This window comes from Mytilus galloprovincialis, chromosome 7 (assembly GCF_965363235.1).
Source record: "Mytilus galloprovincialis chromosome 7, xbMytGall1.hap1.1, whole genome shotgun sequence".
In the NCBI taxonomy this organism is placed as follows: domain Eukaryota; kingdom Metazoa; phylum Mollusca; class Bivalvia; order Mytilida; family Mytilidae; genus Mytilus; species Mytilus galloprovincialis.
In genome coordinates, this window is record NC_134844.1 from 88,444,303 (window position 1) to 88,460,175 (window position 15,873).

A 15,873-nucleotide genomic window follows, 5' to 3' on the forward strand; every position below is an offset into this window, starting at 1 on the left:
ATGTAGTTTTCGTGAATTTTTAAAGCATTTTATATCATAAAATAAAGAATTTATTAGATTTAATAGGAGTGTAGAGATTAAGGGTTACTTTAAAAATAATGACAAAATATTACTTGAATAAGTTATTTAATACATCTTTGAAAGAATTAGTAATAACACTTATTCCAGGAACATATGTAATTGTTAAGGGTTACAAATTATAAATAATTTCAAGTCTTAATTAATTCACAAGTTTCTATCTATTTATATCTGTCTAAATTTAAGATTGTTTAGGAAAATGATATTTTAATAGTCCCAAGAGACCAATCTTTGACCCAAAAGCCTCGATATGAAAGATAAGTGCATCAGAAAGGCAATTAGTGTTTCAGAAAGATTAGATTTCATATTTCATGGGAAAAATAACCAGATGACTGCCAAAATTTGTTAAAGCTAGTAAAATCTGTATAGTTGGACACCTATAAAAATAATATTTAGAAAAGTAACTTATATAAGTTATATTTAAAATAGCCTCGTTTTCAACATTACTCGGATAGGTAATTTTAAATGTTACTTGTTTAAGTAATGCCCCTGACTGTCATACTGTTAGAAAAGAGGTGTTTATATAACCATAAATATTCTTTTTACACTCTGTGTTTTTGTTGGATGTTTTTCTCCTTTGTACTGCTTTGATAAGTTTAGCCCTTTTCTACTGATTTTGATAGTTTGATATTATGTTGTACTGTTACACAACTTTCCAAGGTTAAGGAGAGAGTTTGGTTACAGCAAACATGTTTAATCCCAGAAAAATCTGTCCCAAGTCAGGAGCCTTTAATTAATTTATAGGTTGTTGTTTGTGCTGTATATCATATGTGGTTTTGGTTTATTACTATGTACATTAATCTTGTTAATCACGATGTTAAATCTTGTGTTTGCACTTTTTTACATTTGTCATGTAGGGGATTGTAATTAAAACTATTATAATGTTCACTAGGGCGCATCTTCATACGACCGCAGAGGTTGAACCCTAAACACGGACAATTATGGATAACTTCATTAGCTAATGATACAGCTCTGAATTTGCATTGTGATTAATTATTTGTCACACCATAGGTTTCTGACACAAAATGAATGGGGTGGGGTCTAAGAACTGAAAAATTTCAAATTGGTATATATTTAATATGGTCAAATATCCAAAGTCTAAATTAACAGCGGCTATATTCAGCATATCAAAGAACCCCAATTATTCAATTTCATCTCATATCAAACACAGTTGGATTTTGGACCAATATTTGGACCAATTTGAAAACTGGGCCTATATTAAAATATCTAAATACATAACCCCAATCATTCAATATTTGTTAAAATAAAACTTAAGTTCAATTTAGGACCTTTATAACCTGGATGTAGACCAATTTGAAAACTGGGCCAACAATTCAGAATTCAAATACTGTTAGATTCATTTTACTTCAGGAAACCAAGATTCAAGACTTTTGACCACTTTTTTAAAGATTGGGGCTTTACTGCCCCAAATCTATCCCAACCCTCTATTTTAGTATGGAATATTGTGGTGAAATTTCATAGAGATCCATACAAGAACAAGCTTTTTGCCCTATTTGAGAATATATTAAAATCTTCAGGTTCATAACAGCTGTTTTTCCAAACCTGCGAAAATATGTAAGTGAACATTTTATTCAGTTGGAATTCGTTGTACAGGATCTGAACATCAACACAACAGAACATATGTTTCCATTTAACTAGGAATAATCCTTTCATTGAAAATCTGTAAGATCAACGTCTTACTAATTTAAATATATTAACTACTGTTATGGAAACTTAAATTTTTCTCTAGATTTTAAAGTTGAGCCAAATAAATAAGGTAAATTTAACCCCGCCACATTTTGCCCCGGTCAGGAGCCTCTGGCCTTTGTTAGTCTTGTATGATTTTTAATTTTAGTTTTTTGTGTATAATTCGGAGTTTAGTATGACGTCCATTTTCACTAAACTAGTTACATATTTGTTAAGGGGTCAGCTGAAGGACTTCTCCGGGTGCGGGATTTTCTCGCTCCATTGGTGGCCTTCGGCTGTTGTCTGCTTTATGGTCAGGTTGTTGTCTATTTGACACATTCCCCATGTCCATTCTCAATTTTATCAATATGTAAGGGCAACAACTGTTTTTTTAAATCAGCTTATAACGCTGCCCATGTTGACATATCTGTTAACGTTGCTACTTATCTTACAGATCCACTCACCTCTTTCTGGTTCCAGATACTCCAATAGCGTTTTATGTTTTCACCATGTTTGCAAAAACATTCCTTTGTTTCAACACCTATCTTTTCATCTGGACTGAAACAGCTTAATTTTGAACAGGAATACTCTGTATGAAATGGTAGCTTGTTGCTAGTTTTACAATGAATAGTGGAATGATAAAATTCTGAAATTCTCTCCAAAGTAATAAACAAGCATTCTCTGACACTAGTGGCTATTTCAGGTATTATCAACCCCTTGGAGCGCTTGTGGACTAGGTACAATAAGATCTTGTTTCCTTCTACACAGATAACAATATCATGCTCTTTATCAACTGATAACCCAACAAACCCAGAAAACATAAGTTTCCTACCACGGTATTCTTTTAATGTCCACATACTGAGACATGCGCATATTAGACGGTTTGGTAAGGCTGGAGGTATGATGGTTCCTTTGAAAACAAAGGCCAAACTAAGTGTCCTCTCTGGTGTACATTCGTGTGTCAAGTAATCTGTATCGTGTCTTTGTGTTAGCATACAGGGTACAAAGAAGTGTTCCACTGGTAGACGACTTCCTGTTTTTGTATCATATCTACGCTGTTCAGATACGATATCTAGGTGTATCAGCATATCAAATATGTACTCTCTAAATGGTAAAATCTGACGGAATTCTTCTTGCTCCCAAATCTGGTAGAGGTCTAATTTTTGTATCATTCCATTTATAGACATCTTTTTGAAGGTTTTCCTGGTTTTCTCTTCTTTTGGCCAGAATTCAACATCTATGAAAATGAAAATAAAAATATCTTAAGATTTTAAATTAAGATTTTAGATTAAAGTCAAAAATATATTAACATTATAAGGTATTAATTCTCTAAATCGCCCACCTAGTTCAGAATAGGAAAACAAACTAATCTTGATAATTCAATTAAATGTCCTATTTCAAAACAAAGTAATTTTCTTATTCTGTATGCAAAGCATCTGATGATAAAAATTGAATACTTTCCCATATAGAAAAACATTACCACAAAAAAGCATGCATATTTCTTTAATAATGTTCACAATATTAGAGAAAAAATGTATAATTTTTGTACAAGCAACATAAATGGCAATGATGAAATGTGATCTGAATGTGTAAACATAGTTCAATCTTGCTCTTTCTTATGATGAAAAAGAATTTATTTTAGTTATAATGTCCTTTATTGCATGTTTCTAAATGATTTTGTTTTGGGTTTGATTATCATTGTTTTAATGTAAGTGATTGTTTATTTGAAGCCAGATAGTGGTTATGAAACCGACCAAAGGTGCAATTTTTTTTTTTCATTTTACAATTTAAAAGACTTAAATCATTTAATGGTTTATAGAAACTAGTGCAACTTTAATTTACGTATTTAAGGAAAATCAGCAATCATAAACAAAATGAACGACAACACAATAAAACTAGAGGCTCTCAAGAGCCTGTGTCGCTCACCTTGGGTCTATGTACATATCAAACAATGGACACAGATAAATTCATGACAAAGTTGTGTTTTGGTGATGGTGATGTGTTTGTAGTTCTTACTTTATTGAACATTCTTGTTGCTACAATTATCTGTATCTATAATGAACTTGGCACGGTAATTACAGTGGAAAATATTTTCTAAAAATTTACAAAAATTTATGACTTTTGGTCTATGTGAGTATTGAAAGGGAGCAGATGGTAACATGACAAAATTGTGTTCTGGTCTTGAACATCACTGATGCCTACAATTATCTCTATCTATGATGAACTTGGCCCAGTAGTTTCAGTAAAAATGTTAATAAAAATTTACAAAGTTTATGAAAATGGTTAAAAATTGACTATAAAGGGCAATAACTCCTAAAGGGGTCAACTGACAATTTCGGTCATGTTGACTTATTTGTAAATCTTACTTTGCTGAACATTATTGCTGTTTACAGTTTATCTCTATCTATAACAAGAGGCTCTCAAGAGCCTGAATCGCTCACCTTAATTTTTTTGGTTAAATCTCTCATCAATGATTATTTTGGCTTTTCAATTTATTTAAATGTTCTTTGAATCGTCCTATTTTCTTCAAAAGCAAAAAAAAATTTCATTTCTCATATGTTCTATTTTAGCCATAGGAGCTATGTTTCTTGACATACAAGGAAATAAAATATAAAATGTATACTAGATACTCTGAAACTCATTTAGCCTAAGTTTGGCTGAAATTGATACAGCAGTTTCAAAGGAGAAGATTTTTTAAAGTAAGTCAACATGATGAACAAATTGTGAAAAAAAGTCTTTAAAGGGCAATAACTCCTTAAGGGGTCAATTGACAATTTTGGTCAAATAAACTTATTTGTAGATCTTACTTTGCTTAACATTTTTGCTTTTAATAGTTTATCTGTATCTATAATAATATTCAAGATAATAACCAAAAACTGCAAAATGTCTTTAAAATCATCAATTCAGGTGCATTATACCTGAAAAACCAGTCACCCAATTCGGCTGGAAATTTCAGGACAGGTAGACCTTGACCTACTAAATACTTTAACTTCTTGCCTTATTTGCTCTAAATGCTGGAATTTTTGAGATATAAGCCGAAAATAAAACACAAACTTTATTTTATACACCCTACTGATCATTCAGTTGAAGTTTGGTTGAATTTGGTTGAGTAGTTTTAGAGGAAAAGATTTTTTAAAGCAAATATGATGAACAAATTGTGAAAAATTGTCATTAAAGGACAATAACCCCTTAAGGGGTCAGTTGACAATTTTGGTCATATTAACTTATTTGTAGATCTTACTTTGCTGATAATGTTTGCTGTATACAGTTTATCTTTATCTATAATAATATTCAAGATAATGACAAAAAACTGCAAAATTTCCTTAAAATTACCAATTAAGTGGCAGCAACCCAACAATGGGTTGTTTGATTCATCTGAAAATTTCAGGGTTGATAGATCTTGACCTAATGAACATTTTTACCCCATGTCAGATTTGCTCTAAATGCTTCGTTTTTGAGATATAAGCCAAAAACTGCATTTGACCCCTATGTTCTATTTTTAGCAAAGGCGACCATGTTTGTTGATAGATCAAAACTTCGGATACAGTTTATAAACTATACACCCTAAGGAACATTCAGTTAAAGATTGGAAGTATTTGGCCTAGTAGTTTCAGAGGAGAAGATTCTTGAAATAGTTTACGACGACAGACGACGACGACGGACGAGGACAGACGCCAAGTGATGGCATAAGCTCAATTGGCCCTTTAATATTCAAGATAATAACACAAAACAGCAAAATTTCCTTAAAATTACCAATTCAGGGGCAGCAACCCAACAACAGGTAGTCCAAATCATCTGAAAATTTCAGGGCAGAAAGATCTTGACCAAAAACAATTTAACTCAGTCAAATTTGCTTTTTATGCTTTGATTTTTGAGTTATAAGCCAAAAACTGCATTTCACCCCTGTGTTCTATTTTTAGCCATGTCAGCCATCTTGGTTTGATGGCCGGGTCACTCGACACATTTTTTTAAACAAGATACTCCAAAGATGATTGTGGCCAAGTTTGGATTAATTTGTCCCAGTAGTTTCTTGTAAAAGATTACTAAGATTTACGAAAAATGGTTAAAAATTTACTATAAAGGGCAATTACTCCTAAAGGGGTCAACTGACCATTTCGGTCATGTTGACTTATTTGTTTATCTTACTTTGCTGAACATTATTGCTGTTTACAGTTTATCTCTATCTATAATAATATTCAAGATAATAACCCAAAACAGCAAAATTTTATTAAAATTATCAATTCAGGGGCAGCAACCCAACAATGGGTTGTCAGATTCATCTGAAAATATCAGGGCAGATAGATCTCGACCTGATCAACAGTTTAACACGATATCAGATTTACTCTAAATGCTTTGGTTTTTGAGTTATAAGCCAAAAACTGCATTTTACCCCTATGTTCTATTTTGAGCCGTGGCGCCATCTTTGTTGGTTGGCCGGGTCAGCGGACACATTTTTTAAACTAGATACCCCAATGATGATTTTGGCCAAGTTTGGTTTAATTTGACACAGTAGTTTCAGAGGAGAAGATTTTTGTAAAAGATAAGTAAGATTTATAAACTAGAGGCTCTAAAGACCCTGTGTCGCTCACCTTGGTCTATGTGAATATCAAACAAAGGACGCAGATGGATTCATGACAAAATTGTGTTTTGGTGATGGTGATGTGTTTGTACATCTTAATTTACTGAACATTCCAGATGCTTACAATTATTTCTATCTATAATTAACTTGGCCCAGTAGTTTCAGAGGAGAAGATTTTTGTAAAAGATTACTAAGATTTACGAAAAAATGGTTAAAACTTGACTATAAAGGGCAATAACTCCTAGGTCAACTGACCATTTCGGTCATGTTGACTTATTTATAGATCTTACTTTGCGAACGTTTATTGTATTTTAAAGTGTATCTCTATCTATAATAATATTCAAGATATTAACCAAAAGCAGCAGTATTTCCTTAAAATTACCAGTTCAAGGGCAGCAACCCAACAACCTGTTGTCCAATTCATCTGAAAATTTCAGGGCAGATAGATTTTGACCTGATAAACAATTTTACTTCATGTCTGATTTGATTTAAAAGCTTTGCTTTTTGAGTTATAAGCCAAAAACTGCATTTTACCCATATGTTCTATTTTTAGCCGTGGCGGCCATCTTGGTTGGTTGACTGGGTCACCCCACACATTTTCTAAATTAGATACCCAAATGATGATTGTGGCCAAGTTTGGTTTAATTTGGCCATGTAGTATCAGAGGAGAAGATTTTTGTAAAACATTACTAAGATTTACGAAAAAATTGTTAAAAATTGACTATAAAAGGCAATAACTCCTAAAAGGGTCAACTGACCATTTGGGTCATGTTGACTTATTTGTAAATCTTACTTTGCTGGACATTATTCCTGTTTACAGTTTATCTCTATCTATAATAATATTCAAGATAATAGCAAAAAACAGCAAAATTTCCTTAAAATTACCACTTCAGGGGCAGCAACCCAACAACGGGTTGTCTGATTCATCTGAAAATTGCAGGGCAGATAGATCTTGACCTGATCAACAATTTAACACCATATTAGATCTGCTCTAAATGCTTTGGTTTTTGAGTTATAGGCCAAAAACTGAATTTTACCCGTATGTTCTATTTTTAGCTGTGGCGGCCATCTTGGTTGGTTGGCTGGGTCACCCCACACATTTTTTTAAACTAGATACCCTGATGATAGTTGTGGCCAACTTTGGTTTAATTTGGCCACATAGTATCAGAGGAGAAGATTTTTGTAAAACATTACAAAGATTGACGAAAAATTGTTAAAAATTGACTATAAAGGGCAATAACTCCTAAACGGGTCAACTGACCATTTGGGTTATGTTTACTTATTTGTTTATCTTACTTTGCTGAACATTATTGCTGTTCACGGTTTATCTCTATCTATAATAATATTCAAGATAATAACCAAAAACAGCAAAATTCCCTTAAAATTACCAATTCAGGGGCAGCAACCCAACAACCGGTTGTCCGATTCATCTGAAAATTTCAGGGCAGATAGATCTTGACCTGATGAACATTTTTACCCTGTCAGATTTGCTCTAAATGCTTTGGTTTTTGAGTTATAAGCTAACAAGAGGCTGTCACAACGACAGCAAACCGGATTTATTAATATTTATTTGTGTCCTGGCAATATCACAAGAACCATTATTGATGAATGGTGAAAGTGAAAATCGTCAATATCAAATTTGACCTCCATTTTGTCATCCGTATCAACATCTTAAAATTTGAAAAGCTTAGATTGAATGGTTCATGAGTAAATGCAACAACGTGAATGGAAACGCCATTTCACAATCTTTCAAGAACCATAACTCCTGAACGGTAAAAGTCAAAATCATCATTATTGAACTTGACCTCTAATTTGCCATCAGTAACAACATATAAAAATTTCAAAAGCTTTGGTTGAATGATTCATGAGAAAATGCACGGACACGACTGGAAACACCATTTTTCAATTTTTCAAGAACCATAACTCCTGAACGGTAAAAGTCAAAATCGTCATTATTGAACTTGACCTCTATTTTGTCATCAGTAACAACATATTAAAATTTGGGAAGCTTTGGTAAAACAGTTCATGTGTAAATGCATGGACACGACTGGAAACACCATTTTTCAATCTTTCAAGAACCTTAACTCCTGAACGGTAAAAGTCAAAATCGTCATTATTGAACTTGACCTCCATTTTGTCATCAGTAACAACATATTAAAATTTGGGAAGCTTAGGTAGAACAGTTCATGCGTAAATGCACAGACACGACTGGAAACTCCATTTTTCAATCTTTCAAGAACCATAACTCCTGAACGGTAAAAGTCAAAATCGCCATTATTGAACTTGACCTTCATTTAGTTGTCAGTAACAACATATTAAAATGTTAAAAGCTTTGGTTGAACGGTTCATGAGTTAATGCACGGACAACATTTGAGTGACGCCCGCCCGCCCGCCCCCCGACCGACCGCCCGCCCGCCGTACATCCCCAAATCAATAACCGACATTTTTGTCACAAAAATCCGGTTAAAAACAGCATTTTACCCCTATGTTCTATTTTTAGCCATGGCGGCCATCTTGGTTGTTTGGGCGGGTCACCGGACTCAATTTTTGAACTAGATACCCTAATAATGATTATGGCAATGTTTGGTTAAATTTGGCCCAGCAGTTTCTGGCAAAGCAACCTAACAACGGGTTCTCTGATTCATCTGTTAATTTCAAGTCAAATAGATCTTGACCTGATAAACAAATTTACCTCGTGTCAGATTTGCTCTAAATGCTTTGGTTTTTGAGTTATAAGCCAAAAACTGCGTTTTACCCCTATGTTCTATTTTTAGCAATGGCAGCCATCTTGGTTGGTTTGGCGGGTCACGCCACACATTTTTTCAACTAAATACCCCAGAGATGATTGTGGCCAAGTTTGTATTAATTTGGCCCAGCAGTTTCAGAGGAGAAGATTTTTGCAAAAGATATATAAAATTTACGAAAAATGGTTAAAAATTGACTTTAAAGGGCAATAACTTCTAAAGGGGTCAACTGACCATTTTGGTCATGTTGACTTATTTGTAAATCTTACTTTGATGAACATAATTGCTGTTTACAGTATATCTCTATCTATAATAGTATTCAATATAATAACCAAAAACAGCAAAATTTCCTTAAAATTACCAATTCAGGGACAGCAACCCAACAACTGGTTCTCTGATTCATCTGAAAATTTCAGGGCAGATAGATCTTGACCTGAAAAACAATTTTACCCCATGTCAGATTTGCTCTAAATGCTTTGGTTTTTGAGTTATAAGCCAAAAACTGCATTTTACCCTAATGTTCTATTTTTAGCCATGGCGGCCATCTTGGTTGGTTAAGTAGGTTACGCCACATTTTTTAAACTAGATACCCCAAAGATGATTGTGGCCAAGTTTGGATTAATTTGGCCCAGCAGTTTCAGAGGAGAAGATTTTTGTAAAAGATATATAAAATTTACGAAAAATGGTTAAAAATTTACTTTAAATGGCAACAACTCCTAAAGGGCTCAACTGACCATTTTGGTCATGTTGACTTATTTGTAAATCTTACTTTGCTGAACATAATTGCTGTTTACAGTATATCTCTATCTATAATAATATTCAATATAATAACCAAAAACAGCAAAATTTCCTTAAAATTACCAATTCAGGGGCAGCAACCCAACAACGGGTTCTCTGATTCATCTGAAAATTTCAGGGCAGATAGATCTTAACCAGATAAACAATTTTACCCCTGTCAGATTTGCTCTAAATGCTTTGGTTTTTGAGTTATAAGCCAAAAACTGCATTTTACCCCTATGTTCTATTTTTAGCCATGGCGGACATCTTGGTTGGTTTGGCGGGTCACGCCACACATTTTATAAACTAGATAACCCAATGATGATTGTGGCCAAGTTTGGTTTAATTTGGCCCAGTAGTTTCAGAGGAGAAGATTTATGTAAAAGTTAACGACGACGACGACGACGGAGGACGACGGACGCCAGACCCCGGACGCCAAGTGATGAGAAAAGCTCACTTGGCCCTTCGGGCCAGGTGCGCTAAAAATGATCAATTTTGACTTACTGTTATACATAAAAGTTCTGACAAACCAACAAAAAGATTAGTATATGGCACTGTTCAACAGTGCTCTGGAAAATTGCCGGTAATCAATATTTTGGTATGTTGGTTTTTTACCAGCCATATTATCACTACTCACTGAAAATATATACACACCTGTAATGAAAGATCTCATAACTTCCACCATAAGAAGGGGACTGATGATAACATTATCTCTCAGTTGTGGGGTATCAAAATACACAATCTTCCCTAGAGAATGCTGAAAATGAAGGAAATCAGTCAGCTGCTCAGGAGATAGGACAGACACCTCACTGATGGCATTTAATTCTTTAACTTCAGCCAATGGCATAATTTGTTTTCCCTCTGCCACTAATTCAGCGATCTCAAGCTCTAGTGGAACACAAGCATTGGGCATTCTTTCACCCCAGCATGGGTGGTCGAATGTAAGTTCTGTTATTGATTTCTTCAGAACTCCTATTTCTGGGTCATCTTGATTTTTTGCATTAACAAATATTAGAGGCCTAAGGACCAGATGATGTTGTCCCTCATGGTCTTTAAACAACTCCTCAATTCCACTGTAAAGCTCTTCACGTCGTGTCTCAACATTCTCCTATTAAAACATAAAAGGTTGCCAAATAAATTAAATAACCTTAGTGAGCACACTCACATACCCCACGTCCCCACATTGTCATTGGAGAAATAAAATAAGTGTAAGAAAAAAAAGTTGTATAAAAAAAGGGAATCATAATTTCCTGTCAAAATGTGCATCTACACAGTATGTCCTTATTATCTACAAAGTTTCATGAAATTCTGTTGTGTGGTTTCACAGGAACTGCGATGACAAACTGTTGCAGAAGTACATTGAAGCAAATAAGTTCAAAGGGGCGTAACTCCTAGAAAAAAAATGAATCGTAATTTCCTGTCGATATGCACATCTACATAGTATGTTCTTATTATCTACAAAGTTTCATGAAATTCTGTTATGTGGTTTCAGAGGAGTTGTAATGACAAACTGTTGCAGTAGTACATTGAAGCCAAACATGTCAAAGGGGCGTAACTCCTAAACTAGAGGCTCTAAAGAGCCTGTGTCGCTCACCTTGGTCTATGTGCATATTAAACAAAGGACACAAATGGATTCATGACAAAATTGTATTTTGATGATGGTGATGTGTTTGAAGTTCTTACTTTACTGAACAACTCTGCTTCTTACAATTATATTTATAATGGACTTTGCCCATTAGTAACAGAGAACTATATTTGGTAAAAATTTACATAAATTTACCAAATTAATGAAAATTGATAAAAAATGACTATAAAGGGCAACAACTCCTTAAGGGGTCAATTGACCATTTAGGTCATTTGACTTATTTCTAAATCTTACTTTGCTGAACATTTTTGCTGTTTACAGTTTATCGCTATCTATAATAGTATTCAAGATAAATAAAAACGGCAACATTTCTTTAAAAATTACCAATTGGAGGGCAGCAACCCAACAACCAGTTGTCCAATTCATCTGAAAAATTCAGGGCAGATAGATATTGACTTGATTAACAATTTAACTTCTTGTCAGATTTGCTCTAAATGCTCTGGTTTCATAGTTATAAGCCAAAAACTGCATGTTACCCCTATGTTCTATTTTTAGCCGTGGCGGCCATCTTGGTTAAATGGCCAGGTCATCAGACACATTTTTCAAACTAGATACCCCAAAGATGATTGTGGCCTAGTAGTTTCAATGGAGATTTTGTAAAAGATTACTTAGATTTATGAAAAAATGGTTAAAAATTGACTATACAGGGGAATAACTCCTAAAGGGGTCAACTGACCATTTCGGTCATGTTGACTCATTTGTAAATCTAACTTTGCTGAACATTATTGATGTTTACAGTTTATCTCTATCTATAATAATATTCAAGATAATAACCAAAAACAGCAAAATTTCCTCAAAATTACCAATTCAGGGGCAGCAACCCAACAACAGGTTGACTGCTTCATCTGAAAATTTCAGAGCAGATAGATCTTGACCTGATAAACATTTTTATCCTATGTCGGATTTCCTCAAAATGCTTTGGTTTTTGAGTTATACGCCAAAAACAGCATTTTACCCCTATGTTCTATTTTTAGCCATGGCAGCCATCTTGGTTGGTTGACCAGGTCATGACACACATTTTTTAAACAAGATACCCCAAAGATGATTGTGGCCAAGTTTGGTTTAATTTGGCCCAGTAGTTTCAGAGGAGAAGATTTTTGTAAAAGATATCTTTAATTTACTAAAAATTGTTAAAAATTGACTATAAAGGGCAATAACTCCTAAACGGGTCAACTGACCATTTCGGTCATGTTGACTTATTTGTAGATCTTACTTTGCTGAACATTATTGCTGTCTCCAGTTTATCTCTATCTATAATAATATTCAAGATAATAACCAAAAACAGCCAAATTTCCTCAAAATTACCAATTCAGGGGCAGCAACCCAACAACCGATTGACCGATTCATCTGAAAATTTCAGGGCAGATAGATCTTGACCTGATAAACATTTTTATCCCATGTCAGATTTGCTCTAAATGCTTTGGTTTTTGAGTTATAAGCCAAAAACTGCATTTTACCCCTATGTTCTATGTTTAGCCATGGCGGCCATCTTGTTTGGTTTGGCGGGTCACGCCACACATTTTTTAAACTAAATACCCCAATGATGATTGTGGCCAAGTCTGGTTTCATTTGGCCCAGTAGTTTCAGAGGAGAAGATTTTTGTAAAAGTTAACGACGACGGACGACGACGAACGCCGGACGCCAAGTGATGGGAAAAGCTCACTTGGCCCTTCGGGCCAGGTGAGCTAAAAATTGAATAGTAATTTCCTGTCGATATGCACAACTGGATAGTATGTCCTTATTATCTAACCAGATGCTCCGCAGGGCGTAGCTTTATACGACCGCAGAGGTTGAACCCTGATCGGTTGGGGCAAGTATGGACACAACATTCAAGCTGGATTCAGCTCTAAATTTGGATTGTGATTAAATAGTTGACACAGCATAGGTTTCTGACACAGAATGAATGTGTTCTAATGAACTTAAAATTTTTATTTTCTCTTAGAGCAATTCACTATGCTGTTGAAAATTAATCCTCTCAAAAAAATGTTTGAAGAAATTTTCTTTTTATTTATGAAATTTCAAATGAGAAAAATTGAACCCAATTTTTTTAATCACATCCCCCTTTCCCTTATTCCAAAACTAATCTCAATTAAAATTGCTAATGAAGTTTGCAACAATAACTACTCATTTAAATACATCATAAAATATTAAGATGTAAAAAAAACTGCTTGTTATCACTGAATGGTAAAGATTATTTTAATTTATCAGTTGGTAGTAAAAAGTGAATATACATTGTATATTGTATATAACAAAGATTTAAATTGATTCTGGACAAAGAAAGATAACTCCAATTAAAAAAAAATCTTGCTATTGCACAATATTGTGCAATTAGATATTTCTTGCTTACTATTCTGGACAAAGAAAGATAACTCTAATTAAAAAAAAAATGCTATTTCACAATATTGTGCAATTAGATACTTCTTGACATTGCGCAATACTGTGCAATTGAAAAGACTTGCTATTGCACAATACTTAATATAATAATTTTAGATCCTGATTTGGACCAACTTGTAAACTGGGCCCATAATCAAAAATCTAAGTACATGTTTGGATTCAGCATATCAAAGAACCCCAAGATTTCAATTTTTGTTAAAATCAAACTAAGTTTAATTTTGGACCCTTTGGACTTTAATGTAGACCAATTTGAAAACAGGACCAAAAATGAAGAATCTACATACACAGTTAGATTTGGCATATCAAAGAACCCCATTTATTCAATTTTTGATGAAATCAAACAAAGTTTAATTTTGGACCCCGATTTGGACCAACTTGAAAACTGGGCCAATAATCAAGAATCTAAGGACATTTTTACATTCAGCATATCAAAGAGCCCAACCCATTCATTTTTTGTCAAAATCAAACTAAGTTTAATTTTGGACCCTTTGGACCTTAATGTAGACCAATTTGAAAACAGGACCAAAAGTTAAGAATCTACATACACAGTTAGATTCGGCATATCAAAGAACCCCAATTATTCAATTTTGATGAAATCAAACAAAGTTTAATTTTGGACCCTTTGGGCCCCTTATTCTGTTGGGACCAAAACTCCCAAAATCAATACCAACCTTCCTTTTGTGGTCATAAACAATGTGTTTAAATTTCATTGATTTCTATTTACTAAAACTAAAGTTATTGTGCAAAATCAAAGAATAATGCTTATTTGGCCCCTTATTCCTAAACTGATGGAACCAAAACTCCCAAAATCAATCCCAACCTTTCTTTTGTAGTCATAAACCTTGTGTCAAAATTTCATAGATTTCTTTTAACTTATACTAAAGTTATAGTGCGAAAACCAAGAAAATGCTTATTTGGGCCCTTTTTGGCCCCCAATTCCTAAAATGTTGGGACCAAAACTCCCAAAACCAATACCAACCTTCATTTTGTGGTCCTAAACCTTGTGTAAAAATTTCAAAGATTTCTATTCACTTTTACTAAAGTTAGAGTGCGAAAACTAAAAGTATTCGGACGACGACACCGACGACGACGACGACGACGACGCCAACGTGATAGCAATATACGACGAAATTTTTTTCAAATTTTGCGGTCGTATAAAAAGTTTAATGAAATTCTGTTGTGTGGTTTGAGAGAAGTTGCAGGAGACAAGAAACAGGACTGACAGATGGACGGAGGGACAGACAGACAGATGGGCCAAAAACATTATATCCTCTGCAACTTTGTTGCGTGGGGTATAATAAACTTGAGGCTGTAAAAAGGTTGCATCGCACATCATTATCTAAAAGCACCTTCAATGGGTGTATATTCCAACTACAATTATATAATTAGATTGATCTCGAATTTTCAGAGTAGACATTTCTACTGTTACAGGTCAATTTACAACTTTAGCCTAGCTCTTATACTTTTAAAGATATTTCCGAAACTATTAAGGATGTTCGCTTGTCATGTTTTGGATTTTTTGTCAGATTTACGGAATCCTGTGATTTTATCCATTCATATGCCTTAAACAAATTCGCAAATTGACCCCCATTTTTCTTTTTACAAATATTTTACATGTATATTGATAAGCCATCTGTTAAAGTCTTATACAATTTTAATTATATTTAAATGTTTTTAAGAACTTAAACTTGTCAATGATAAAGCTTTGATTAGTCAAGAGAGACCAAAACTCCCAAAATCAATACCAACCTTCATTTTGTGGTCATAAACCTTGTGTTAAAATTTCATAGATTTCTATTCACTTTTACTAAAGTTAGAGTGCGAAAACTAAAAGTATTCGGGCGACGACACCGACGACGACGATGACGACGCAGACGCCAACGTGATAGCAATATACGACGAAAATTTTTTCAAATTTTGCGGTCGTATAAAAAGTTTAATGAAATTCTGTTGTGTGGTTTGAGAGAAGT

The 15,873-nt window shown here is 33.9% G+C and overlaps 1 protein-coding gene across 1 annotated transcript in view; it reads right to left on the bottom strand.

Moving 5' to 3' along the window:
• Positions 1-15,873, bottom strand: part of LOC143083956 (uncharacterized) — a 47,534-nt gene that overhangs the window by 16,601 nt on the left and 15,060 nt on the right. Inside the window, exons 6-7 of the mRNA XM_076260372.1 lie at positions 10,519-10,972; positions 2,229-3,001 (exon numbers count right to left, since the gene is read on the bottom strand). Of these exons, the coding sequence (XP_076116487.1) occupies positions 2,229-3,001; positions 10,519-10,972 (1,227 nt within the window). The remainder of the gene's footprint in view (positions 1-2,228; positions 3,002-10,518; positions 10,973-15,873) is intronic.